Genomic DNA, 27,435 nt, shown 5'->3' with positions numbered 1-27,435 from the left:
TTTTAGTGATTAATTAACTGGGTTTTGGTTTAGACATGCATACATCTTGCAGCTATATGCAATATTTTAATATGACTCTTTATCCATTCACGACTTAAGAAACGAGAAAAATTTACTTATACCAGGAATACCACTATGGTGTTATTTTGAACAAATCACTAATTGTCGTGTATTTTAACTTTCGGACATGGCAATGACTCAATGAGTGATAGGCTTGAGATATCTATATTGTCGTGTATTTTAACTTTCTAACTACTACTAAAAGCTTTCTGAATAATGGGTTTTCACTTTTGAATGCTAGAGACTAGGAGAGCAGAGAAAAAGAGCAACTGCTGAAGTAAATCTTCATTTTGGGATGCTGGATACAATATTTCGTATGTGAGCCTGGTAGCCTACACCCAGTTACAAAACATCAGTACATCCAGCTCTTTACAAAATTTCTTTTGATTTCGATTTTTCTTTCTATTGTTTGGTTTCTTTAAAACTAAACAGAATAGATAATAATAAAAACAATTATTTCAACAACAACAAAAAAAACCTAGAAAAGAAAAAAAAAAGAAAAAAGTCAGCCAGCCACCTATGTCAAGAGGCCTAGGCACGGTTAGAGTCGGGTTAAATTTTGATTGACCCGTGGGCCGAACCGATCAAGACTACATTTCTCGGGTCAAGTCGGGTCAAAGATGAAAGCCGAAGTTGAGTTAGGCTTGGTTCTGGTTTTTTGGTCAGTTCTGGCTTGAGCCCAAAATCGGTTTTTTTTTTTCTTTTCAAAAGCCCAATATTGTTGAATTTTTCAAAAGCCCAATTTTGTTTATTTTTTTCTTTCACAATACCAGTTTTTCAAACAGCCCATCAATTAAAGCTCATTTTATTTTCCTTGCCCAAATTATGTAAATTCAACTATAACCTTCTTTTTTTTTCTTTTTTTTTTCAAGTATCTAAACTATCAAATTAAATTTTACAACCCATGACAAAAAAAAATACAAGTAAAACACCAAATATATTCACTTGTATCAGTTAAGGGAGCTGCAAACAAAACATGTTTTGTAGCTCCCATGGCTTCTCCATCATCAACGTTCCAATTCGACAAAGTGTCAAACCTACATCCTGATCAAATATCACAACTATGGAATATCATAGCAGGAAATGATTAGTTCTGCACAAGATGACAGAATCTAAACCATTGAAAAACAAATATATAACCCAAATAAAAGCATTCGTTCATAAATAAGATACTAACACAGACATGCTAAGGAAAAAAATGGAGAAAACAAATAAAAGAATGAATGCATTTAATCAACAAGCAGATTCATGCAAAAAAAAACATGTTCCTATGCCAAAAATACAGAGTCAAGACAACTCAAAGTAAAGTATAACCCTACTGTTCGTGAGCCAACTTTATCAGTAGCACCAGCAACAAATGCTTTAATACAATATCAGATCATATTTTAGTGCAAACAGATCATAACTATGTGAGGGTTCCTACATTGTAATCCATTCCAACCATTATCTAACGCAAACTAAATTGCCTTTATCCATTCTTTTAATGTAGCATGATTATTCGTTCTAGAATGTTGTCTGGAGAACTTGGAAACAAGATGCAGCTGCTACATTTTTACAAATGCATATGGAAATACAAATAAAAACATAATGAAATCAGAAAGTCCAGAAAGAAAGAGCATCATATGGTAGAAAGAGAAAAGAAAGAAAAAAAAAACCATCATATTATGCATTAATCTTCAAACCATAAAAAAACCCATTTCAGGAAAACATTAAAAAGAACAATTTACATACCTGAAGCTTGAGCTTTGATATGAAGAAATCCAAGCTTCCTGGCATGTGGGTACCTCTTGGAATTAGAAAATTTGAGAACCTGACAGCGCAGAAGAGGTTTTTCTGTAAACCCACTTTGGGATAAAGAGGGTATTGTGGTTACAGTTGGTGAGTGCAAGGAGCAAGCCTCCATTGCAATGGAATTCAAGTGCTCAGTTCAGTAGTCACCAAAAGTCTAGAGCTTCAAACAATTGGAGACAAATAAACGGTTTTATTATCTTCTGATAACTTTTTTGAGTTTGGCAGATGTGGCACCCTCCACAGTCCATGGATATGATGGACCCCGCGCCAAATTTCCTCTGTCAAATTGTGGCTTGGCGGCTGTAAATTGCTACACTACGGTTTTTTCTGTTTCTTTGTTAAATAAATTTTTCACAACAAATCTTGGCTACCTCAACGCCTTCTCAGGCCATTCCCCGATCTTGGAGAAAATCCATTCGCTCCCTCCTTTGCAAGCACACTTGACGTATGCACCCATGTACACATCTAATGGAGCCCTAACCCATATGTCATTGGGCCCGATCCACACCTCTCTTCCCGATCCGCTCAGTCAAGTGGGCCTTAACTCGCGATACGATCAACTCACATGGAGGGCCGACGACCAAAACAATCTAATTGGCCAATTACTCAGGCATATCAACTTGAATCAAGGCCCCAACCTTGGATCCCATGACAAGGAGAGAAGGATCCACGAGCATAACGGCAAGCATTTTGAGAGATCCCAGACTGGTCGAACAAAGACAAACAGGCAGGGGAGATAACGAGATCGTGCTGAAGAAACGCATAATTTTTAATCTGTACTCTGAGTCGGTCGACGATCCGTTCGAGGTTAAGTCCAAGGACCAATGTGCACGAAAGGTTGGGCCTATAATCCAATATACATGCTCGCTTGGGCCTACAAGGAAGTATCCATTCTAGGCTGGGCCCATTAGGAGCACGAGTTCGTGAACAATTGCATGACGAGCGTAACGACCGAGGCTCACCAACCCTATCGAGAACCAACTCACGACGACAAGCTGTAGAGGAATCCTTGCAAGCTCAATCTACAAATTTGCCCCACAGGTAGGATAACCAAGGAGGTCAACCCTTACGAGCCAATGAGGAAGTCAATTAGCGTCACCCAAATCGTGAAGCTCACCCACATGACTCACAAGCCATGTGCGCAGAGGATGTCGAGAAGCTTGTGAACAACCGGCTTCGAGATTTGAAGATCGGATAAGGTTTCGAAGATGCCCTGCGTAGGAAAGTGGACCAAGCAAACTCCACACCATTCACCACTGAAATCGAGTAGGCTGCTCCCCCGAAGCTATTCTTAACACCTTCGTTCACTCACTTCAAAGGGGATTCCGATCCCGAGAGCCATCTGAAACACTTCAAAAGTGTTATGATTATCTACAAGGCCAACAACGCGCTGATGTACAAAGTGTTTGTCATGACTTTGCGAGGAGCTGCCTGGATTGGTTTCACATACTACTGTCCGGGTCTATCAGCAGCTTCAAGGAGCTAGCTTACATCTTCACCAAAGAATACACATCTTACTGGACGATCAAGAAGAACCCTAGCCACTTGTTTAATCTGCATAAGAAGTCCGATGAATCCCTTCAAGATTACATCAAGAGGTTCAAAGCAGAAAAGGCAAACATTGTAGGATGTAATGACCAAATTGCATCATCAGCCTTCAAGAAGGGCTTGTCAGCTGAGCACAACTTATTCCGCGAGCTAACTATCGTTATCAGCTGGGAGACTCAAATGCAAATCGAGTCTAAATTCAAGGACTAATAAAACGATTTACCCTAAAAGTTAAAGACTAAAACAAGAAGGCATTAATTCAAGAACAATGAGACAAATTGATTCAACAACAAGAAAGAAGAAACTCCTCTAATCAGAGATTATGGTGGGATTTTAATGTCAAATTTGTGAAGAAGAATTTAAAAAATGTAGCAAATCTGAATCCAATAAACTATACGCAGAAAGACAGATGGATCGGCAATTCATTAATTAATAGCAAATCTGATTGCACTATACCCTTTAAAGGGCATTTTCGGCATCTCTTATGAGCTCGTGTTTTGATAATTTTCCTGACCAGTATCCACGTGGCCATCAATTATTCCAAAATCAACCCTTATTCCAAAACTAATCCCCATATTGAAACCTAATTCCCAAATTGCAGAGGAGACAAATGAACCCAAATCGAAACCTAATCCCCGCATCACATCCATTAAATAGCACAGTGGAGGGAATCATGTCTAGGTTGTGTGTTGAGATGGCTTGGGCTTTGCGTAATTTTGGAAGACGTGGTCCTCGATACATATTAAGTTACTTAGACCATCTCCAATCATGAGGACCAAACCCAAATTTTATGATTATAGCTTCCAAAAACCTTCTCCAAAAACCTTCGCCAAATTCTGCCCAACTCTCCAATCCAAGCGGAATATATGTGGGCCCCAAGTCGAAGCCAACTTGCGCAACAAAACACGAAGTTAGGATTCTCCTCAATCCAATTCAACAAAGCAACAATTTCACATAAGAATAGCAGAGTCGATGACATTTCTCTCCTTGGCCCTCTGTTGCGCATATCATAGTTCCAGATTCTACAACAACCATGAGCAACACCAACCCACCTTCAACAAAGCCCTCATCGCCCACAAAAATGGCCCCAACAAGGCCTCTTTGCTTTCGATCTTGTTCAGCATAAGAAAAGCCATGGCCTTTACTTATGCCTTCACCTTCGCCCCCATTTAGAGCTTTCAACCCCCTTCACCACATTTGGATGGGATTGCAAGTTTGAAGGGTGATGAACAAATTATATCGTCAGCCGGAGAAAAATAAAAGCTTGCAGGGAAGTAATATATAATAATAATAATAATGCTCAATCATCCAACCCAATTTTTTCCTTGTTCCCATAATCCACCAATCAAACTTCCAACAACACCGAAATCGAATTTTCCAGAAAACAGGAGGGTTCCAATAGAAGAACATGTTTAGAGATTTTGGGCTTAGAATGTGTTTTACTGTGATTAACTTTTTTTTTAAATGTTTTTTTGTTTAAATTAAATTAAAAGTAAAAGTAAAAGAAAATAAATGTTTAAACTAGTTTTTTATGAACAATCCAAGGGTGGGTGAGTATAAATCTCTTGGACCACAATCCAAGACTGGGTGACTATAAATCTCTTGAACTCATGTAGTCCAAGAGAACGGACTGTCAAATTTGAATTGAACTTACAACGTCTTTTCCCTCCCATTTTCATCTTGTTGTCAAAGACTAGAATGTTCTTTCTTATAAAAAATAAAATTAATAAAAATTGGTTAAGCTATTTTAATCCCTATAGTTTAAGTTTTCATTCGTAAAACCAACTAGTCAGTGTCAAAATCAAGTGAAAAGAGAGAAACAATTTTTATTTCTTTATGGATGATCCATACAACAGTGTTAATTAAGCAATACATGAGTTGTTACAACTTACAAGAACTGTTAGGCCTGACAGAAAGAGATTAAGATAACTAACTGTGAGATTGTGATGGTTCTGTTGAGAGGCACTGTCTTCTGAAAATGGGATGATTGTTTGTGCTTTGACTTTGAGACCTTAACATTTGTAGAGGAAACATGCAAAATATCTACGGCTGAGATTGAGATGAGAGAATTTGATCCAGCGATTGTGACAACGATTTTGGTAAGATAATCTTATCAGATGAATACGGATAGAATATTATAATGAATCAGACTAACTCCATCTATCATTATAACTTTCTGACAAAAGTATATGAGAAATGTAGAAAGGCCATGATGAATTGGACATATATCCCACTATCATCATAAGTTCTGTCAAAAAGAGATAAGAAAGTGATGGAAGCCCATAATGAATCGAACCAATATTCAGCTATCATCATAACTTACAAAAGTCATAGGTAGATAAAATTAGGGCTGGGCACGGTTTGGTACGGTATGGTGGCAATGTGATTTTGGTCTCAGATCTGGAAATTATAACGATCAGGGCGATACGGTGGTGGGGTTCAGTTTTGTGATACCAGATCATACTGGTATGAAATAGTACCATTTTCGGTACCAGACATAAACAACCAATTTGATTTGAGTCTTCGATTTAGGGTTTCCAGTTCCATACACAAAGAGCGATAGGGAGGCTTCGTCGATTTGGGGCTTTCCAGACAGAGAGAGAGTTCAACAATTCGTCAATTTGCGGCTTCAAAGACAGAGAGATCAAGAGATCGACAGTTTGTCGATTTGGGGCTTCAGAGAGAGAGAGAGAGAGAGACTGACACAGAGAGAGATCAAGTCGAAAGTTTAAGGCTTCGAGATTGATTTAATCAAGTGAGACAGAGATCGAATTCAAGAGATTGAGTGAGACAGAGATCGAGAGTGAGACAGAGACAGAGATCCAGGTGAGAGAGTGAGACAAAGACAGAGATCCAGATGAGAAGAAGGGTTTGGTTTGGCCTGGTTCGATCGATTGAGGGCGACTGAGAAAGATCGAGAGTTTGAGAGAGAGAGAGAGAGAGAGAGAGAGAGATAGATAGATAGAGAGTTGGTTGGGAGTGGGAGGAGACTTCGAGAAAGTCTGTATGGGTGTGAGAGATCGAGTCGACAATGAAAAATTCACATAATATTTGTGTTTTTACTATTCGGTATGGTACGGTGGCAAGCAGTGTGTAATATACGATACCGCTCCGTGTCATATAAGGGTGATATAGTGCGGTATGATACCGTATTAAGCCCGTAGCCAAATGAAGCGTGCGATGTGACACGGTATTGGTACGATTTCGATATATCTGGTACAGATGCCTAGCTCTAGCTAAAATATTGTTTTTGGAATATTGTCCAAATTTCTATTCTTTTAGTAGAAATGTTCATAATAATAAATAAATAAAACTAACATAACATAAATATGCATTAAAACAAAATAAGTTAACAACAATAAAAATTTGCAAGTAACATTCATTCAAAGATCATCTCTACAAAAAAATCACTTGAATCAGATATCATTTGACCACTCAATTAAATATTTGAAATGTAAGTACTTTTTTGAAGCACCGTATTCATTGATTTTGTTTGTCTCAATTATTAGATGTCTTAATGATTTTCAATTTGCATGATTTTTTGTAAGGATGATCTCTGAATGAAGATGTGAAAAATAGATGGTTTGGATCGTTGAGATTTTTTTTGTAGAGGACCTTAAAGGGTGTCCTTCAAATAAATTATTTGAGAGACCCCTCAATAGAAGGAGATTGTGCGTGTGATCTTGTGTGTGTGTATATATATATATCCCCAAATATATAGCCTACATTGTGAAAAGATACCTTAAGAGTCCGAAATATTTCACTGGAGCTCTACATGGGGCTCTATCCACCCATTTATGGACTATGATTAGGGATATAGCTTAACTCTCAAGCTACTGCTGAGCTGTTGAACTGTAAGTTAGGTGATGCTGATTGTAGGGGTGCCGAAGGGCATTGAAGAATGGGAGAACAACAGAAGCCTTTTGTGTCGATTCTAACAGACGACGCCAAATTGTTGATCCTAAAAAATGGACCGACAAGCTTGAGTCCAACTTAGTGATGAAGTATGATGGATGAAGGGAAGAAGGGAGAAGCCTGTGACTAAAGATCAAGCCTAGCCTCAGGGATCCCTTTCTAAGTGGAGAGTGATCTCCTTTTATAGGTGAGGGGGAGTCCTCACTTTTTGTAATGAGAGACTCTTTGCCTTACTTAGAGTTATTTCTAGTTGCTTGGTCAAATATGGTATAAACAGTATAAAAGAAAACATCTTCAACCCTTATTTAGTGGGAAAATTACCCTTCATCATGTTCTTCAAACGTTCATGTCAATCCATGGAGATAAGGGGGGGAAGCTTCAACAAGAGGGATAAAACTGGAATTTTGGAGGAAATTTTTGTTAGACAAGTGGTTTCCACAAATTTGGGTTGTGAATTAAAGTCCCCAAAGAAAAAGGTAACATTATTTGTTTAGTTATTGCTTAGTGGAAACTTTCAACCACGTATGGTTTGTGTTGCTTTTTCTCTCATTTGGGCTTGTTTCCTTTTGTCTGCAAATCATTAGGATGGAGATTTAATCCATACAATATGCATGCGGGCAGCTGGGCATATTTGAAGAGAATTTGGCAATAAAGCGTAGGTTTCCTGCTTTTTCCTTTAGAAAAATAAATAAAACTTAATGATATATGTTTTGAGATAAACTCGTTGGTGGTAGTGGTTGAATTTTTTCCAATTTAACTTTCAAATTAATATCGGTTAGATAGTTCCTTTTATTTATGAGTAATGCTACACTTACCACATTTATATCCCACATTTTCATACCACCTTATGTGGCAGATGAAGTGGACAATCACATCAATTAAAAAGTGTCAATAAATCATAAAAGATAAGAAAACTTTAAATTAATTTTAATTGATATGTTGTCCACCTCATCTGCCACATAATGTGGTATGAGAATGTGGTATACAAATGTGGTAAGAGTAGCATTATTCTTTATTTATATCAATATTTTCAAATTTATTAATTGTTATGGTTTAAAATTAATTTGTTCAAAGGGACGCGTTCTTGCTCTCTCTCTCTCTCTCTCTCTCTCTCTCTCTCTCTCTCTCTCTCTCTCTCTCTCTCTCTCTCTCTCTCTCTCTCTCTCTCTATAGTTCTTGATCCCTTTGTTTTAGGTTCATTAAATTACCTACATTTTCTGACGTAACACATGCCTCCAAAGGGAAATTGTTGAACTTGCAAAATCTAGGTACATAATAACATGTTAAATCCTTTGTTTTTTTTTTCTCTAAAAGGAACTATAGGTGAATAATTAGCTATACAATCTAATGGTTGAAAAATTTAGGGTTTAGGTGTAATTATAATTGTTTGCATGTTAGTGTGTGTTGATTGATTTTAATTAATGAATAGGTGCCCAAATAATAGGGATTAAATATAAATGCTAAAAAGTAGGGATTTTTAATGGAAATGCTATTAACGTGTGTTGACAAGTATGAATTGAAGATGGCATATATTGTAAATATTTTCTAATATTAGGACAACTATTAAATACATTCAAATTTGAGTTTTTTTTATTTTATTTTATTTTTTTATAATGGTTGAAAAATAGGTGGGTTTAAGTAATATAAGCGCCTCTTTTTTTAATATGAAAAATGTGAATTTACCATATTATCCTCATTTAATTAATAATTTTAATTCTTAATGTTTGAATTAACCAAGGGCATTTTCTAGTATTTTGAATGTTTTACCATTCTCTGCCTTTTGCTTTATATATATAGATTAATAAGCGATAGAATATTATTGATGTGAAAAAACTAATACAAGTTCAGACTTCTTGATACGAGTTCAGACTTCTGGTAAGCGCCTATCTCTTAAGAACCCTAAACGAGAAATTGAAATGTAGTAATGACTAATTGATTCGGGTCTTCAATTTATGGCAAGTAAAAATTATTTTTGTTTACCTTAACAAAAAAGATAAGGAATTATGATTGATCTTTCAACATCAATATGAGATTTTGATCAAGTAAACGGCAGGCCAATTTACCTTAACCAAAAAGATCATGAATTGTGATTGATCTTTTAACATCTCAATTAGATTCTGAAGTAAACGGCAGGCCAATACTTGTGAGTTCCTATATAGGTCAAAGAAACAATATCTCACAGAAAGGAAGATTAAGAAGCCATCTTCTTTCCTCCAAACGGCAAAAGCTCTTTCTTAGAAGCCATTAAAACTTAAGGTACCAATCTTACTATTCTCTTCTCCTTACTTTAACCGTTTATATAATTTCATTGCTATGCCTCTTTTGCTTTGCTTGCACATTTAAAATTAAATCACTCTTTAAATGGGTGTTCCCTACTTGTCTGTACTTTATTCATATCTTAAGTTCATATTGCGTATTCTTCTTCTGCTCTGCATCATCATTTACAAAACCATCAAAACTGAGAAGCCTATTATGCACATATACATATAACTCTTTGTACTGATCCCAAATTATCTTTAAACAAAGAGCAGACGAATATGGGTCGCGGAAGGCTGAAGATGGAACTCATTGCGAACGAGAGATCTCGAAAAACAACGTTTCAAAAGAGAAGCAAGGGAATGATGAAGAAGGCTTATGAGTTTTCAACTCTTTGCGAAGTGGATGTGTGCATCATCATTTACGGCCCAAAGCTGACTGATCGGCCTCCAGAACTCCAAACTTGGCCCCAAAATTCGGAACAAGTCGATCGTATAATCAACAAGTACAAAGCCAGCACCATGAGCAAACCGGCCAAGAAAACCTTCGATTTGTCGGACATGTTGATGGACCGAAAGAACAAGGTCTATGCTGATATTTACAGAGCCCGTAAGGAGATGTATGAGGCAAAGTACCCAACATGGGACGAACGCATCGAAAGTTTCTCCGAGAATCAACTCGAGGCACTTCTGGATAAGTTAGATGCTAAGCTTGAGTCTGGCAAGAGAACATTACTTAATAAGAGGAACGGAGCTGCTCAACGAGTACTTGTAACGAAAAAAGAATGGATGGGTGGAAACCCTAACATGGGTGAATCATCAAGCCAAAAGGAGCCTTGTAATTCTTACATGCAGGATCATTATCATGAAGAGGACCAAAACCCCACGAGCTCTTTGAACAATAATACGGTGGATATGCTCCAGCCATTTGCAGTCTCATCATTTGATCATCATCAGCCTTCTGATCAAACGCTTCCATTTGATAATTCGGATCAACATTTGAATAATCTTATGGCTCCTAATCCGAGTTCGATGGCAATGTGGATGTTGATGGAGGGCAACTATAACTATAGTACTCTTCAGTACAGGGCAGGGGATTCCAGCAGTCAATCACCATTGGAGGGGTATCACTGTAATTACAGTGATCAAATGAATATGAATATGATGATGACGAATAATAATATTGGTCCTCTAAGCTCCTCATCCATGAGCCACTACTATGCCCGTCTCATGCAGCCTGCAGTGCCCTACATGCATCAGATGATGCCGCCCAGTCTTTCATCTCATCAACTTCAAGTGCATACTTCTCAAGTCAAAGAAGATCAGTACGAAGATATCAACCAATATCTGGTCATGAACAACAAGATGGGTTAGCGAATTACATTGATGATTCACCAATTATTGCTGTGGAGTTTTAAAATTTTTTATGACTTTTGAGGGTTGAGTTTACTCCTCCTTGTTTCATGTTCTGGTGTATCGTTATCTAACTACACAGTTTCAATGGGAAAATTCCTTTTTTTTTTTTTTTTTGGCTAAGACATTTATGTGGAGGTCTTTGATTTTTATTTTTATTTTTTTTTCCTTCTATTTCTACTAATCAATTTATTTATGTGGTTGTTATTTAATAATTCCAAGCACATTTTTCATAAAATAAAAAAGCAATTTTCTGGAAGCTAACACATCATCTGGAATTTCTGTTTGCTCAAGCAGCAAACCATGCATGGTTAGGACTTTTCAACAACTTGCTGGAATATGATATGATGGTGGAATTAATTCAAGAACAATGAGACTGACTGATTCAACATCAAGAAAGAACAAAGTCCACTAATAAGATATGATGGTGGAATTTCATGCGAAAAAGAAATTTAAAAATGTTAGCAAATCTAATTGCACTAAACTATATATACAAAGACAGATGGCCCCCTATTCATTAATTGGAAACTTTCAAAAAAAAAGAGCAAGTTCGTGATTTTTCTTCAAATTTGAAGTACAAGTGGGGGTGTTAATCCATTCAAAATGTGTTCATACTTAGCCAATCTGCATCTAATCCAATGCAAATTAATTGTGAATTTTCCAATCCCATACAATATGATATGTCTTGGGTTAAGATTATCATTAACGTTTGGAGGGCAGGACTGGACTGGACTATTTCAATTAAAATAAACAAGAGTTATGGTCATTGTTTGGTGTGCTAGGACTGGACTGGACTATTTTAATTAAAATGGACAAGAGTTATGGCGTTGTTTGGCGTGCTGGAACTAGACTTATTAAATTAGACAACAATCCAACATATTGTGCTTAACAAGTCTCACCTAAAAAGTGGAACTCATAAAGACTAGCTTAGACTGGACTTCAATCCAATCCAAACTCTAGGCCACCAAACGAGTTATCTAACGAACATAATTCTATCAATTAGTATAAGATAGTCTAGGGTAGGCTTTTGTGAATTAGGATAACTAACAGAATTTAGTCATCACAAGATAAAGGCCTTTTTTTTAACACTCGCAATTAAGGGCCCTAGTTTTATCACAAGAAAAAACTGCAAAGTCCAATCCAATCCAATCCAACTTGTCGTAATTGATTAGTTAACCGGTTCTCTCTGGTTAGTACAAACTGCAGGTTCTGCTGATTTGGGATAAATAAATAGAGCGTTTAGTGCAATTTTAAGCTTTAATTTCTTGAAGTAATATCAGGCTTCCAAAATCCAAGGCTATTCTGCGATCTTGGATTGAACAAAAGTGTTTTATTAAAAGAGTACCAAGCCGAATAAACAACAGGATGATACAAAAAATAAATAAATAAATAAACGAAACAAAAATTAATCACAGTAAGAAAACTATTGAAGCCTTTGTCATTAGGAGCTAGTGAGTGAGGCCAGCCTTGATCTTCTCAATGGTGCCAACATCAGTGTTGAATGATTTGGCAAGGATCACGTCGTCAATGCCAGTGGTGAAAACAGCCGGCAGCACGGTAACTGCTCTAGCACTTGAACTTCCGAATGCTGCAATGGCTGTGGCTGGTCTTTGAGGGTCTGAATTACACTGATAATGAACTAATCCCTTGGGAAAAATAAACAGATCTCCAGTTTGAAGCTTTTGAGTGTATAGGTTGTTTTTCGTGTCGATTAGCCCTACTTCCAAGGAACCATCAACAAGGAACAAAAGTCCAGTTGCATCCGGGCGGGTGTGAGGTGGGAAGAGTGTGTTTGGAGGAAATTGAAGCACTGCATATGACACACTCTGACCATTCAGGGCAGGGAACTCAACCAGGCTTGCTTTTGACCCCTTAAATGTTTTGGGAGCTTGATCGAAAATGCCACGAAAGCCAGTGAATGTGAAAAAGGATCCATCAATCGTGCCGTTGAAATTCTGGGAGACTATGAAGTCAGAAATGATATCAGGATCACTTGCTAGTGCCCTTATGGAGGTTGACATTGCCAGGGCAAGTACTAATATGATAAGTGATTGAACCAATCTCATAGCAGCAGCAGCCCGTTGTAGATTTCAGTTTGTTTCTGGTTGATATCTCTAATTTGCTGTTATGGTAATGGTATTTATATGCTTTCCTTAATGAGCAGGTTCTGTTGATGTTTTAGTGTTGAAATTTTCTATGTCATTTCCCTGTTCTCTTTTGGTTGGCCTCATTGAAAAGGCACAAGCCGGCAGAGATATTGCCTCTTGGAGTTGTAGGCAGCTTAATTACAACATCAAACTTAGATCAAAGAGACGGAACTTCTGAGGATGCATGGATTGAGAGGCATAATCTGACATGGAAGCTACACATAGGCAGCTATCTTAAGTTCTTGGACGTATGGAAAATGAGATGAGATCTTGTAAATCTCTCCAGTTCAGCTCTCTGTCGCTTCCTGTCTCTCTCTCTCCCCTGCATGCAAAGATTAGGAACCCATACATGTAACATACATATAATAGAATATGCTAGTTTTGGCGGTGATGGATATAAGTATTGTTTTGATTTGATTCAAGAGCAACAATATTTGGGTATATATTCTATTGCAGCCTTTCACAAATGCCTTAGAACCCGTAATCAGAGATAAAGGCACCAACTAACTCTTAGTCTAGAGATAAATGCTCTCAACCACTTAATCTAGAAGCCCCTTTGCTTCTTCATGAAGGCACTCCTCTGACGTGCACTGCTTCTTATCAAAACAAAACTGAACAAAGCTAGTTCAAACAATAGCCTCAGACATGTCCTAAGAGTGTTTAGGAACTTGTAGCTCTTTACCACACCACATCTGAGGCCCTAAGTTTGATTTCCCCCTTCCCCAATATCGAATGTATTAAAAAAATGCTGCCAAATGCTTTCAAATAATCAATTTTTTAAAGCTTCAATTGAAATTAGTGTTTTCTTATACTAGAGAAGTACTGCTTCCTGGAAAAAACCACCGATCAGCATGCAAACGTTGTGTTTTATGAGCTTTCAGCTTATGACCAAAAAATAGTTGAGAGTTGCCTTGGAAAGTTACTTTCCATGCCAAAGTACTGAATATAATTACTATGCATGGGTCAATACATCACTGATCTAACTCAGCAAAATAAAACACAAAATCTCACAAGCAATGGTGAAGAGGGGAGAAAAGAAGAAAGTTACAGAAAAACATACATAAATAAAGCCCTACATTTCCCCTTCTCTAATTAGCTTTACCTGACTACATTTTGCTAAGTATTGGAAATTATACTAAGGCTTTGCCGGCTCTTCGGGTAAATCATCTTCGTCATGGTAAATGTTCTCGGCCATCTGCCAGATTTGGAGTATGTTATCTTCAGCAACACTAGCAACAACCCAATCTTCACATGGGTTCCACGAAAAATCAGATATTTTACTGGTGTGACCTCCATGAATAAAAAGCAACTCCGGTGGACCATCTTCAGCATCCTCTGGTGTCTGCTCTTCGTCGATTCTGTAACAGAACCAAAGTTATAACACTTAGGTCAAGATTTATTTTATATGCAATGCAAATATAATATAACAGAGAATGATAATTTTTTTTTAAAACTTAAAGGACATCATAATTATACAGGTGTGGATGCTTATCCAACCCATGTTTGAAAATTCTTTCTTTAGTGGAAAAACAGAAAGAATTAATAGAGATGCGCAGCAAAGACACAAACAAGTACACTGGTCTTCCTCATATTTAAGCTAGGATAGTAACTAAGGCTTTGTAGCATGGTGGTGACCACGAATAACAAATGAGCGGGAGGAGAGGCATAATGGTATTGACCAAGATAGGTACATTTTTTACTACATGGCCAAGGATACCTCAGTCTTCTAATGTGAGGCCTCCATTGGCTTCATTGGCTCTGGGATTTTGTTTTGTGGGCTTAATACTTTAGTTTGTTTACTCTCTTTGGTTCATTCCTAGGTCCAAGAATAACCAACAAGCTTGGACGAGCTTGGCTGTGTGCCTGCTCAACAAGAACATTCAGGCTATATACTTGGCACTTCAAACATTAAGAGGAAGATGCCCTCTGTGCGCTCTGATGCCTAAGGCCCATTCTTCAGTATAATGCCTTAGGCTCCCCTAGTTAGGGTTAATGATTCTTATTTTCCTCATGCAGACATATCTCATCTTGTAACATGTAATAGGTTTGATTTAGTTGGCCCACATCTATCCCAGTTCTTACTGACTGGTTTCCCAACTAAACCACTAAATTCTAGAGCCATAACCTAAATGCTTGCATGAAACAGCACTTAATGTATTGCTTTATGTTAGAATACCACAAGTTCGAGTGAAGATCACCTCTCCCTATAAATTAAAAACAAAAGCTGATAATCGGTTATTTAAGGAATACCTGCTAAGATCCCACACCATGAGTCGCCTGCCAAGACAACAAGAAGCTAAGATAGTTTCATTTTTCGGATTCCAACCGACTTGGAAAACCTCCTCTCTGAATACACCACAATAAAAATTTGAGATCAGATCTATAGGTTGATTATATCAAAGATAATTTTAGACATCCAAATTTATCAGTTCCAAGGAAGGATCCTTACTTATGGCAATCAAAGGTGTGGAGAGCAGTATTGATTTTGCGTAGATCAAACAGCTTAACAGTTTTGTCAGTGGATCCAGTTGCAACAACCCATTCATTGAAGGGATTGAAAGCCAAACAGTTAACCTAACATAACATCACACGGACAAACTACTTCAAAATTGTCCAAAATTGTCAAGGATATAATATCACGTAAAGAAACAACCCATTCGTTACTTCCAGTCAGATAAAGAAAACTATAAACCTTATAAACTCTTGAAAATTCAAAAATGTAAAGGATATATTAATTTACACAAAGGTTGTGAGCCCTAAAGTCTAGATGCAAGAGAACCACAGAGGAGGCATTGGCCCGCAGAGGTATTCACATCTAACCACAGCATAAAAGAATATGTTAACTATCTCAAAAATCCATTGCATGCTCTTATTTCTATTAGGTGGCCCAGAACCTAAATCCACTGCAACAAATTGGGCAAGTTATCTAGTATTATCAAAATGTCACCAATACAATTTCCCTTTTAGTTTCTCAGTACTCATAGATAAAAGCTCACATCCTAGCTTTCATGAATAATTATTGTCGTCTCAGTCCTTCCCAGGCTTCCAAATATATCTCCAGATTTTCATCAGGCTTTTTAATATTTTACCAGATTATTTCTTTGTTTGAAATAGGCTTCAGATAAGTACTAACCTTACATCAGAACCATGACAATGAAAACAATTTTGAATTACAATGATCACTCATTATTTCCTAGTATACATGTATTTAGGAAAATCACTTGGACAACTAAACTCCACTGGTTAAAACACTTCGACTGGTTGATTAAAAAAAATAGCTAAAGGCACCAATATGACAGTATTCAAAATGTATAAGTTCAAATGTTAGAACAGAACTAAGACATGAACAAACATGAAAGTACCAAGATTGACATATAAATCTGGAATGCAGAAACATCAATTCTCTATAGCAATGAGAGAATATTAACATCACTCACTTCACTTTGATGAGCAACTACAGATTGGACAGGCTTGGTAACAGATGGAGTCCGGAGATCCCATATAAGAAGGTATTGATCATCACCAACAGAACCAAATAAGTATTCATGCCTCAAATGCCATGCTACGTCTTCTACCACACCTTCATGAACCTAATCCAGCAAGCATTTCAAACAATGGTAAACTTTTACATATAAGATGCAGAGAAGTGGCAAATGTATATAAGTATTTTTCTAGAAAGAGCTATCTTATTGCATCCAAATCAGAACACTGAAGCCGTCCATTTTAATGATAGCCTTCCTTTGGTTCATGTGAAATTCTAGCCTTTTCTTTACCTAAAGCTAAAAGGAACAGCTGTACACAATAATCGATATTAAATGTTACACATGCTCAGATAAGATTCATTTCTCTAAATGAACACTATGTGCAACATAGATGTAGAGGCATACCTTAAATATTTGCATAGCCTCAAGGGTTTTGTTCTTGGGAGTTGCGTTAATGTCCCACAGGCATATCTGAGCATCATCAGAACCACTGAGTAAATGACCCTGCTTGAACTTACTCCATGATAAACCATATCCTTCAGTGCTGTGGCCCCTCAGCCTCAAGTCAGGACTGCATGCACCATCTAAAGGAGGCTTAGATGGGTGTTTGCTATAATCGAACACAAAAACTTCAGCATTGACTGTCTTTGTGGCAATAATAAATGGATTCTGAGGCATATAACGAGCCCGATTAACCTCTCCATCATGATTTATTTGCTGGATTATTTGCACCTGCAAGAAAATTTAAGACCATATACTTGAGCCCGTTTAGACATAGAACGATAGAAACAACTACAGCATACGCCAAGGGACAGTGTTTTACTGCAGTTATTAAAGTGCCATACTGTCAGCGATGCAGCTCATGAATCCAAACCAGAGCATAAACCAATTGCTTCATTACATTATTGTTGTTAGTTTCAGTGATTCTAGGTAGCTGTTAGTACTTTCTACTTCAAGTAAGTGCATTCCTCCCTCATCGGGTCAACTTGGGACACAATTGAAAAAGCTGGTGTGTTTTCTCCATATTGGAGACACCAAATATCCCTTTTATTTCATTCTTTCTTCAATTCAAGCTATGTGCTTATCATAGAACATGTTTTGTTATAAATCAAATTTTTAGAATGACCAACAATAAAAAAATAAAATAAAAAAAAATTCCCACTTTCTTTCAAGTTTCTACAATGTGATTGACGTGCCAGTACTTCTTATTTCTTATAAATTGATAAAAATGTATAAAAAATAAATAAAATTCAAAATTTCTTGTATTTTCCAGCACTATCTTTACAACCAAACAGGCCAGCATTCCAAAATACCCAAATTCGAAATCTTTAGCACATCAGTATGAACTGCTTATATTCCTTAATATGAAATTCTTAAACCCTATCCGAAAAATGAACAACTTAAGACCACAAAATCAAGCCTTACCTTGCCATTGGCGCAACCAAAACCGCCAACCTCAGCTCGATCATCATCATAATGGCGAGCATCGTTCTCTGCGTCCTCCAATGGCAGCTGTACCTGAGCAAGCATAAGGTAATTAGGCTCGTTCTCGGAGGTATGGGTCCCCAGAATCATCTTCTGCACCGAATAGTCCTTCCCTGGAGGCTCTTCTCGGTCCGGAAGCCACTCGACTGTAAGCGAAGGCCATTCTAGGGCATGGGTTATAACCAGATCGTACAAGAAAGGTGTGTTCTTTTTCCATATCTTGTACTCCTCGTTTATCAGCCTCTCCTCAATCTCTCCCCTCATTTCTTCCTCGTCTTTTCCCATGCTCTTTCTTCCACTTTCCCAGAGATTCTCGGATTTTTTTCGAGAATTGTTGAATCTGAAGTCGGGGGTTATTGGCGGGAATTTGGCCGAAACAAACCCTAAATAGAGGGTTTGAGAAGAGAGTGAGAAAGAAAGAGAGAGAGAGAGAGTTTGTGAGTATTTGGAACTTTTGAGAGAGATGTTGGGCTTTGCTGGCGGGTCTTCAGTCTCTGAAGTCTTACGCTGATGGTTATAGTAATTTAGTAATTTTTTATTTACTATAATTTCTCAAGTTTTTTTTGTGGGACTGTAATTTCTCAGGATAATTGTTGTGCTCCTCAAATAGTCTCGCGTAGCACTCTTTGGTCCTGTTACTTTGATCCACAAATTTGGTCTCCCTTTTTATAATTTCACATTCACACGCGGGTTACACACCATTATATTTTAGGGCAAATTGTGTGCAATAAATATCACGTGCACATACGCATGATGATGAATTTTTTTATATTATAAAAAACAGTAATTTTGATGCACTATTCTTTGGCGCAATAATATCAGAAAGAAACACCAAACTCTTTTCACTCATAAAATTTAGAGACCTGTAACACTCATGTAGCCTATGTATGTGGGAGAGTTGAAAAGAAGACACTTGATTTATCTTATATTAATATTTTTTTTGTCAAAAACTGCGACTTTTAGACTTTTTTTGTTTTTTGTTTTTTGTTTTCTGTTTTTTGGTTTTTTTATCAACGAAAATAAGAAATACAAATTTGAGATCTCTTCTAACATTAAGAATATAACACCTGAGGTTCTGTGCTTGAATCCCTGGATTTTTTTACCATTGGGTTCATTGTATTTCATTGACGAATTTATTGATGGATCCAACTCCGAGCAATTTTCGGCCGGTGGCTTTCCATTAGAACCCAGTTTTAAGAATGATTGATTTTGCCTCTCATTTTCGAGAGTGGCATTCAGCTGACCTATTTTCAGGTACACTGGCCATGTTTGATAGGGGAGAATAGATTGGACTAGTAAAATATAGGGAGTTTCATGTGGCAATCAAGGAATAGTATGAGTGTTGTTTTCTAACTTGGAGGATTAGGATGGACTATTCATAAGAGGTTCATATACCTAAAACTTATCTCTACTAATCCCACCATTTTCAAGGGGATTAGTGGGGATAAGTTTTAGACATCAATCTCATATGAATAGTCCACCTTAATCCTTCAAGTTAGAAGACAACACCCACATTCTTCCTTGCACCTGAAATCTAAGCATTTTACTGGTCCAAGCTTAGTCCAAGCTAATCCTCCCTATCAAACATGGCCTGGGAAAGTCTTCCAAAAAAATTCTGCTTCAGTTCAGCTTCAACACTAAAATCTCGAGAAGAAAACACAATTCCTTGCCACACATTTTTACACACATGTTGAAACAATAAAGATCACAACTTTTTGTTGGATGACAATTAAAGCCATATTAAGATAGTAATGATTGAATGAGAAAAACAAAACGCAAGCAATAATATGATTGATTACTTGACAAAATGGGAGCTTACAAGGACAAAACAGTGATATCATACAACAATGCTGATTACGTAATATAGTTCACCAAACATTTTCCTCTAAAGGGAGAAAAAAGGGAAATGAGATTCAATGATGCCCTAGGAGGGGTTCAATTCAAGCGCTGATAAGTGTCTTCCAATCAACTTCCGATTGTACAAAGTTTCGAAACAACAACCTATAAAGCAGGGCCTCTATCTGGAAAAATAATACTTTTATTTTTCTATTGACAATCTTGTTTCCGACAAGGTAGCTATTTGGCAGTAACAGTCTAACAGAAGCTGGGAGGCGCACCGCCGACATGAATTTGATCAATCAATGCCCAAGGTGGAAAAGGGTTCAAGGACACCCTGACAAAAATTCAGAATGAAACAACTCTCAGAATTGCTTTCCGGAGTTAAATGGTAAAAGCTATGAAAACATTTAATTCCTCTCCTATAAAAACTAAGAGGGTAATCGAGTATATTAATAGAACTCAAAGGGAAGTATAGAAGTAGAAGCATATGCTTCAGAACATGGAGCATAGACACACGAGATATCCGTCAGAGAATTGGATGGTACAGGACATTTTTTCCCCTTTGGTACTGATTCTATTTCAATAGGATCCATTTCACCAGTTGAATGTAGAACAAACAAATCAATTGAATTTGTTTATGTAACAGTGTGGAATGAACTAATTTCATTCATTATCAATATTAAACCAATTTTACTTAAATATGCTACTCACAGAGCAGTCATCATGAACACGCCATATGGTCTCGCCCAGAAGATTTGCTACTGACAAGACAGTTAGCTGGGGAAAATAATTCTGCTCTGACACTGGAATGGTATTTGTTATGATCACCTCTTGAAACAAACCACTAGACAGCCTCTCTATAGCAGGAGGGCTGCAAAAAGGAAAAGCGAAAGTAAATATTCATGTAAGCAATAAAGAATGCATAAATACTAAATGGGATTCTAAATACTAAATGGAATATTCCAGCATGCTATTGTAAACGGTGACTATGTGATGCAGAACATCACTATGGCTTATAACAATAGCAAAAGTCATGATTAGATTCATGCAGAAAGGAGGTATCAACAAAACAAAGGCTTTGACTAGAACTCATTCCTTAAATGTCAATCAACTAGAAATGACAATCATATATCAAATCTGCAGATACTTTATTGGATCCTTTCACCTAATTGTTGAAACAGAGGATGGCAAGATACACATTCACACCTTTGTTTATACTTTCAACAGAGGGTGTTCCTTCGACCATCAGGTCGCTTTGGGCAAGCCATACCTTTACGATAAAGGCACTCTCTCTCACATTCAAGTCAATATGTACCATATAAGATTAACAAAAAAGAACTAATGGTTGTTGGCACCAGTGGATATTGTCAAGATCACAACCTTTGCTTAAAAAAAATTCTCTATATGTCATACCAAAAGAGTGAAAGTGGAGATTCATGCACCAGATAAATTCAACATACCTAAAAACCGCATGTGTACTGCAGGCATAGACTTCCCTGGCGCCCTCTTGATGTAGTAAAGCTGCACCCTTCGTGATAGTCCCTATATGCCACAAGCCAAACAATAATACTTTGTTGCAAGAATAACAACGAAGGATATAACTGCAAAGACTAGTTGAGAACATAAGAAATAATTATGAGAACATAAATCAATTCAAAAACCATGACAGTGAACTAAAATAATTTGTGGCAATTGTAGCTAAAATTGTAACAGAATTAGAGGTTGCATGGACAAACTTACGATTCCCTAAAACTAGAATATACAAGAAGATTTTTTGCGTTTTCACTAATGCATAGTTAACAACTGATGCACTAATTGGAAGTACAAATTGTATATTAATAACTCGATTTGGAAGAACTCTAAGAACTGCATATTGACTGACTCCAGGTACATTTTTTTTTTAAGAACTCCAGGTACATTTCACACTGGTGGTCTCAGTATGGGCCCCACTGAAGCGTGGAATGCACAGACAGTCAAAATTGAGCAGTCGCACACAGGGACAGCTGTCCTTAGCATCTCTGCACGATTTGATTTCCAGGTCTGTCAGATAACTCCCATGTGTAGGCTTTGGCACAATTACATCTTAAACCCACCTAAAAGACTATCAAATGAGGAATAACCCACTTCTCCAAGCTTTCAAGAAGCATTTGAAGGCTCTACACATGAATCAAGTCTCTCCATCAAAAAGGAAAATTGTTTCCTGGGGTTAAGAAAAATTGTTTACACCTACAGAAGAGCTATACTATTATTTACAGGTTGAGACATAGTTGTCCTTTCTTTTGAAACCCCTATTTCTAATTTAACTATGCTAATGATGACTTCCCTTCCCATGACATTTGCGTCAATAGGCAAGATCCTTCTTTTTGCACTAAAATCCACCTCTCTCAATTAACTACGTTGATTATCATTTCTCCAGAATATAGCTTTACCATCATGAGCTAGGCTCAACATCAGTATTTAATGTTCTATGTTATTTTATATAATTTTCTTCAAAGGTACTATTTATGTTCTATGTTATAAAACATATTAGAGCATGTACAAACTAACCAGCTGTGTCAATCATGTCATCCACCATAACTGCTACTTTTCCCTTCACGTCACCTATCAAATTCATCACCTGCAAAGTAGTTCATGTTATAGAAATGAGTTGCAATATATGTTTCCGTATGGAACTATAAAAAAAAAAAAAGACTTAAAAAGTAAAACTTATGCATAGGTGAATGATGGAAGAAGAAAAGAAAACAGAAAGAAAGGGTGTGTGTGTCATTCTTAAACATCAAGACTTCTGAGAAACAGAGCACAGGGATTGTTCTGAGAAAAATTGTAATACCTTGCAAGGGGGTGGAGGAAGTTTAATGGCTGGGTAGAGATGGTAGAAATGCAATCAAGTAACCATATTTTTCAAGGTGAAGTAGTGACAATGGACATGTCTTGACTCAGAGCTAAACAACAGTTAGAACAACAATAGGAGGTCTTAAGTTAACAAAAAGATTCATATCTCAGATAAAATAGGGTGACGTTACAAATGAAAAGGTCAAGGAGTATCAACTGAGAAACAAGGAGCGGTAGTTTTTAAGATTGATTTCAGAAAAGCGTAGAACCATTGATTGGGATTTCCTAGATCTTGAGCTGGATAGAAAAGATTTTGGAAGGAGATGGAGGTTGTCGATCAATGGATATTTAGCTCAGTTAATTTTTGAGTTATTATAATAGCTTTTCAGATTTATTTTTGAGCTGGATAGAAAACATTGATTAATGTTTGCGAGAATAATTGGAAGCAGGTGGTAGTCATTGATCGGTGAGTGCCTGAAACTGAAATCAGTTAAATCTTCAGTAAAAATTAATGAAGACCAAAAGGGAGTTTTGGCGCATTTAGAAAGCCTAGCCAGCTGGATCTCCTTTTCCCCTTTTATGTTCATGTTAATAATTTGATGTCGAGTAGGAAAATGGAAAATGGATGCAATCGGTACTAAGTAGCAGGCTACCTATTTCATGTCTATTTGTAGATCCTTGTGTAGGAGAGTGATGAAAGGAGGAAGGATGATTTCATTAGTTGGGATAACGTGCAAAGATCTATAGAAAAATTGTCACAAAAGAACCAAATATCTAAAACTCCAAATAATTATAGAATATGCATATTATGAAGAAACAATTACTATTACCTATAACATTTATAAGTTATGATGAAAAAGTTTAAAGAGTCATTGCACTTGTAATATCTAACTTCGGACTCTAGAAAGAACAAATAAAATCAGAGAAAAATCATCGCTTTCACTTGTTACAAGACTTCAAAATCATGACTTGGTAACTCAAGTGTGCTTATCTGTGATCACATTTGGCCTCAAAATATATAATTGTTAAGTTTTCATTTCTTGTGCAACATCATCAGATAAACTTGGTCCCTCGTAGTCTGCATCAGCTTATCTAAGCTTGATATACGATGAGGTTTCACAAAGATTTATCTTTGCAACAATTTCATGTGTCACTTCAAGATATTGTGAGAACAAGAAAATTATAGGAGGTAACTGTAACAACTTCATCTGAATAGTTCGTACCTCTGCCACATTGTGCCCATGTCGTCTTTTATCAACAATGGCTAGGGGAGCGTCAGATAATTTTTTTGCAAATGCACGAGCTCTAGCAACACCCCCAACATCTGGTGAGACCACTACCAAATCATCAGAGCATATAGTCTTGCTGGCGAGGTAATCAAGGATCACAGGCTGGATATACATAAAGGAAAATTACATATAAAAAAGGTGAATACATAAGAGGAAATGTCCAAAAATTAGAACTCCAAAATTAATGCTACTTAGAATCTTATTAATATAATTGTAGCATTGCTTTCTTAAAAGATGTTGAGATAGAAATATCGCTTTCAGCCAATTTTAAATTTCATGTCAATTCAACTTTATTTCATTTCAGGTGGCCAAATAGCATTCTTGTAAGAGTCCAACACCCTGGTCTGTGAACAATGAAACAAAAGAAACCAAATTATTACAGGTCTATTACCTGGCCATATACATGATCCACAGGAATATCAAAATATCCCATAGACTGCCCAGAATGAAGATCACATGCAAGAACACGATTTGCACCTGCTTCTGTAATCAAATTTGCAACAAGTTTGGCTGCAATAGATTCACGCCCTTGAGTCTGGAACAAACACCATTCAAGATAATAAGTAAAACAAACTTGAACTTAAAACTGGTTCAACCCTTACATCCCAATTTCAACTAAAATCAGCTAAGCATTGTGGGATTTGCCACATAATGCATTTGCACATATGTTATTAACTCAGGAATCTAAACTTCTGACTATTCATGATCCTATGTAATAGCCCAACCTATTTCCTGAAATAATTCGCGTATAAATTATATTCAGTCTCAATCTTAATGCTAATGGGCTGAAATTTCTTAATGGATGTAAACAAACCCGATTTAAGGAATCTATCTTAAGTTTCCCTCGTATATCTACAAACTTAAGATACACATAGATAAATTAATTCTCTACATCATAAATCACAACAGATGATTGACCAAAAATGTTATGGGGAGTAAAGTTAAACCTGAAGAAGGTACGATAATTACAAGCAATTAGTTGAGGGACAAGTTTCAGGTTATCAACAATAAAATTTTAAAGCCCAGACTCCAATACCAACTTATTTGTACGAAGTTCCTCAATCTACCATAGGAAAAACACAATTAATTCCAGCTCATCTATGATAATTCTTTTTATTCAACAATTGCCGTCCATCAGACTTAAACTCATGACCTCCAGCAAATGGAGACTATTTGAGACTGATGGATGATATTTAATGCAATAACTCTTCATAAAGAAATTTAGTCAAATTTGTATTAGGAGTCTAGGACAACATGCATCAATCATTCCCAGAACCTCATATCTTTTTATGCTCAATATATAATATTATGAAGTTACCTTTCTATCAGCCCTGGCATATCCAAAATATGGAATCACAGCAGTAATATTCTTGGCTGACGCCCTCCGACAGGCATCAATCATTATCAGAAGCTCCATAAGGTTTTCATTTGCAGGAGGGCATGTGGGTTGCACAAGATATACATCACACCCTCTCACACTTTCTTGCAACTGAACATATATCTCTCCATCAGCAAAGCGTTTTATCTTAATCTTTCCAAGTTCCAGACCCATGTTGCAAGCAATTTCCTATCAAAAACACAAAAGTACATCAGACATTCTGCAATCAAAGGATTTATATGTTTACAATACATTATGGCTCTATTTGTTGTAGCTGAAAATAGTTCCATGCAGAAGTTTCTTAAATTATTAATAAATAAATAAACAATTTGATGTTTGTTTGAATGGAAAAATTCCTTGGAAATATGAGCATTTCTTTAGATTGTACCTCAGGAAATGTTTTCTCAAAAAACAAAGAAAGACAGGAAAACTTTTCCCGGTCTGCCAAAGAGCGAAAGATAAGATCAAGAGAGTTTCTCCACTTTGAATAACAAATCACCATATGAAAACAAATATTAATAAACATAAATGGTAAATTTGTTTAAATGAATACCTGAGAAAGCGCAGGGTTTGCAGTGCCGGAAAATATCCTGAGTCTGGTATCGTTCTTGGTAGTTGCATTCACCAAATGCTTTTCCGTGGCCAAAAAGTTGGGCGCCATTTCTTCAGTCTTCAAGAGTGGAGTGGATGGCTTACCATTTGCATATTTCAAAGGCTCTCCCACATTACACCTCTACAATACATTATTCAGAATAAACAAATTTTAATCATATTGACAAAAAAATTGAACTGATAAAGAGGGAAAACCTCCTATTTTCAGACTCGAACGCTCAAATTGAAACTAATTATTCGAAATAAAGAAAAGAATTCTAGACATAGAAAATAATATAATGAAAGAAATGAAATGAAAGCTTATCCTGGAAAAAGAAAGAAAACAAGAAAGAAAAGAAAGCTTTGTAGTGGCTTACCACGCCGTTTGGGGCTGCGATTCGAGAGCAAGACCGGTTAGGGAGAAAAGTGCGAGTGCGTAGAGATTCGCGAGAAGCGAGAGAGGATGGCGAAGCTGAGTGAAGCAGCGAAGTCATTTCTTTGAGAGTAGCAATCAGTTCTAGAGAGAGAGAGAGAGAGAGAGAGAGAGAGAGAGTCTGAATGAGGGTTTAGGGTTTTGGAGGTTTGGGATTTTATTGAAGGTTTAGAGAGCTCATAATTGGCGGAGACTGGTGGTGGAGAGTTTGGTATTTCTCAGCTGTTTCCAGTGGCGCGGGATGTAGTTCAGGTAGTAGAAGAAACGGTGTTAGTTGGCACCATTAACATTTCGTACGGATTATGACAAAATTCCATCTTTAATATTTCTTTTTTTTAGTTAATTTCCTTTTATACCCAAAAAGATTAGGAAGACCACATTTATAGGCACCTTGTCTAACATCCGTGTATTCGCGTAGTGAAAACTTAATCACGAGGATTGTTGAGAGTTTTTTTCCATCACATGAGCAATAGTGACATATGGCTCACATGGATAATTTGTACAATTTAGCTTAGAACATCAAGTGAACAATGTGGCATATCTATGAGAACACTTCCTCGGCCCAGCATGTTGAGACCAGAGCGTGACTAGGGAGCGAGTTCTTAAAAACTCCCATTTGATCGTTGGGGTTCTTAGGAGCTTCCTGTTCATCTACCACATTGATTTTTCCTCCTTAGGCTTCACACCAAGTCTCACACACATACTATCAATGTGTCATAGGAATTTGAACGCAAACTACTGGCTGCAAGTGAAGACTCTTTTCAACTCGGCTAGATACTATTGGCAATTACATTAGGGAGTTAAGTTGTCTAAGTTGTGTAAGTTGAAAGGTAAGGAAGTTTGAATTCAGTTACGTTTACCCAATTTATCAATCAATCTAGCTTAGGATTTTTAAGTTATAAAAGATGAAACTTTCAAATTTAAATAAATAAATATCGTTATTCTATAGATTTGTATAGTAGTATGATGAGGATGCA

At 36.8% G+C, this 27,435-nt stretch overlaps 4 protein-coding genes and 1 long non-coding RNA gene across 5 annotated transcripts; 1 reads left to right on the top strand and 4 right to left on the bottom strand.

The window, feature by feature from the left end:
- Nucleotides 1-938: 938 nt before the first annotated feature.
- Nucleotides 939-2,064, bottom strand: LOC148917101 (uncharacterized). The gene is made up of 2 exons (XR_016127247.1): nt 1,792-2,064; nt 939-1,097 (listed from the first exon to the last, which is right to left on the bottom strand). It is a non-coding gene; the product is annotated as an uncharacterized LOC148917101 (long non-coding RNA).
- A 7,787-nt stretch (nt 2,065-9,851) lies between these two features.
- On the top strand, nt 9,852-10,943 carry LOC103331431 (uncharacterized). The gene has a single exon (XM_008234054.3). The coding sequence runs from the start codon at nt 9,852-9,854 to the stop codon at nt 10,941-10,943; it is 1,092 nt and encodes a 363-aa protein (XP_008232276.2).
- Nucleotides 10,944-12,336: 1,393 nt separating this feature from the next.
- Nucleotides 12,337-13,076, bottom strand: LOC103331430 (putative germin-like protein 9-2). The gene has a single exon (XM_008234053.2). It carries the CDS (start codon nt 13,046-13,048, stop codon nt 12,431-12,433), a length of 618 nt encoding a protein of 205 aa, XP_008232275.2. The 5' UTR covers nt 13,049-13,076; the 3' UTR covers nt 12,337-12,430.
- A 952-nt stretch (nt 13,077-14,028) lies between these two features.
- Nucleotides 14,029-18,580, bottom strand: LOC103331403 (histone-binding protein MSI1). The gene is made up of 6 exons (XM_008234024.2): nt 18,037-18,580; nt 17,017-17,343; nt 16,567-16,719; nt 15,579-15,703; nt 15,380-15,475; nt 14,029-14,487 (listed from the first exon to the last, which is right to left on the bottom strand). The coding sequence occupies exons 1-6, from the start codon at nt 18,379-18,381 to the stop codon at nt 14,265-14,267; spliced, it is 1,269 nt and encodes a 422-aa protein (XP_008232246.1). The 5' UTR covers nt 18,382-18,580; the 3' UTR covers nt 14,029-14,264.
- Nucleotides 18,581-19,851: 1,271 nt separating this feature from the next.
- LOC148917100 (ribose-phosphate pyrophosphokinase 1) lies at nt 19,852-26,737 on the bottom strand. Its single transcript, XM_089053385.1, has 9 exons — nt 26,403-26,737; nt 25,988-26,167; nt 25,375-25,623; nt 24,448-24,591; nt 23,991-24,158; nt 22,483-22,552; nt 21,396-21,477; nt 20,647-20,806; nt 19,852-20,269 (listed from the first exon to the last, which is right to left on the bottom strand). Exons 1-9 carry the CDS (start codon nt 26,517-26,519, stop codon nt 20,231-20,233), a joined length of 1,209 nt encoding a protein of 402 aa, XP_088909511.1. The 5' UTR covers nt 26,520-26,737; the 3' UTR covers nt 19,852-20,230.
- Nucleotides 26,738-27,435: the final 698 nt, after the last annotated feature.

Source organism: Prunus mume, linkage group LG5 (assembly GCF_029339155.1).
Source record: "Prunus mume cultivar Tortuosa linkage group LG5, ASM2933915v1, whole genome shotgun sequence".
NCBI lineage: Eukaryota > Viridiplantae > Streptophyta > Magnoliopsida > Rosales > Rosaceae > Prunus > Prunus mume.
The sequence above is the reverse complement of the archived record's forward strand: the minus strand, read 5'-3'. Positions and strand labels throughout refer to the sequence as shown.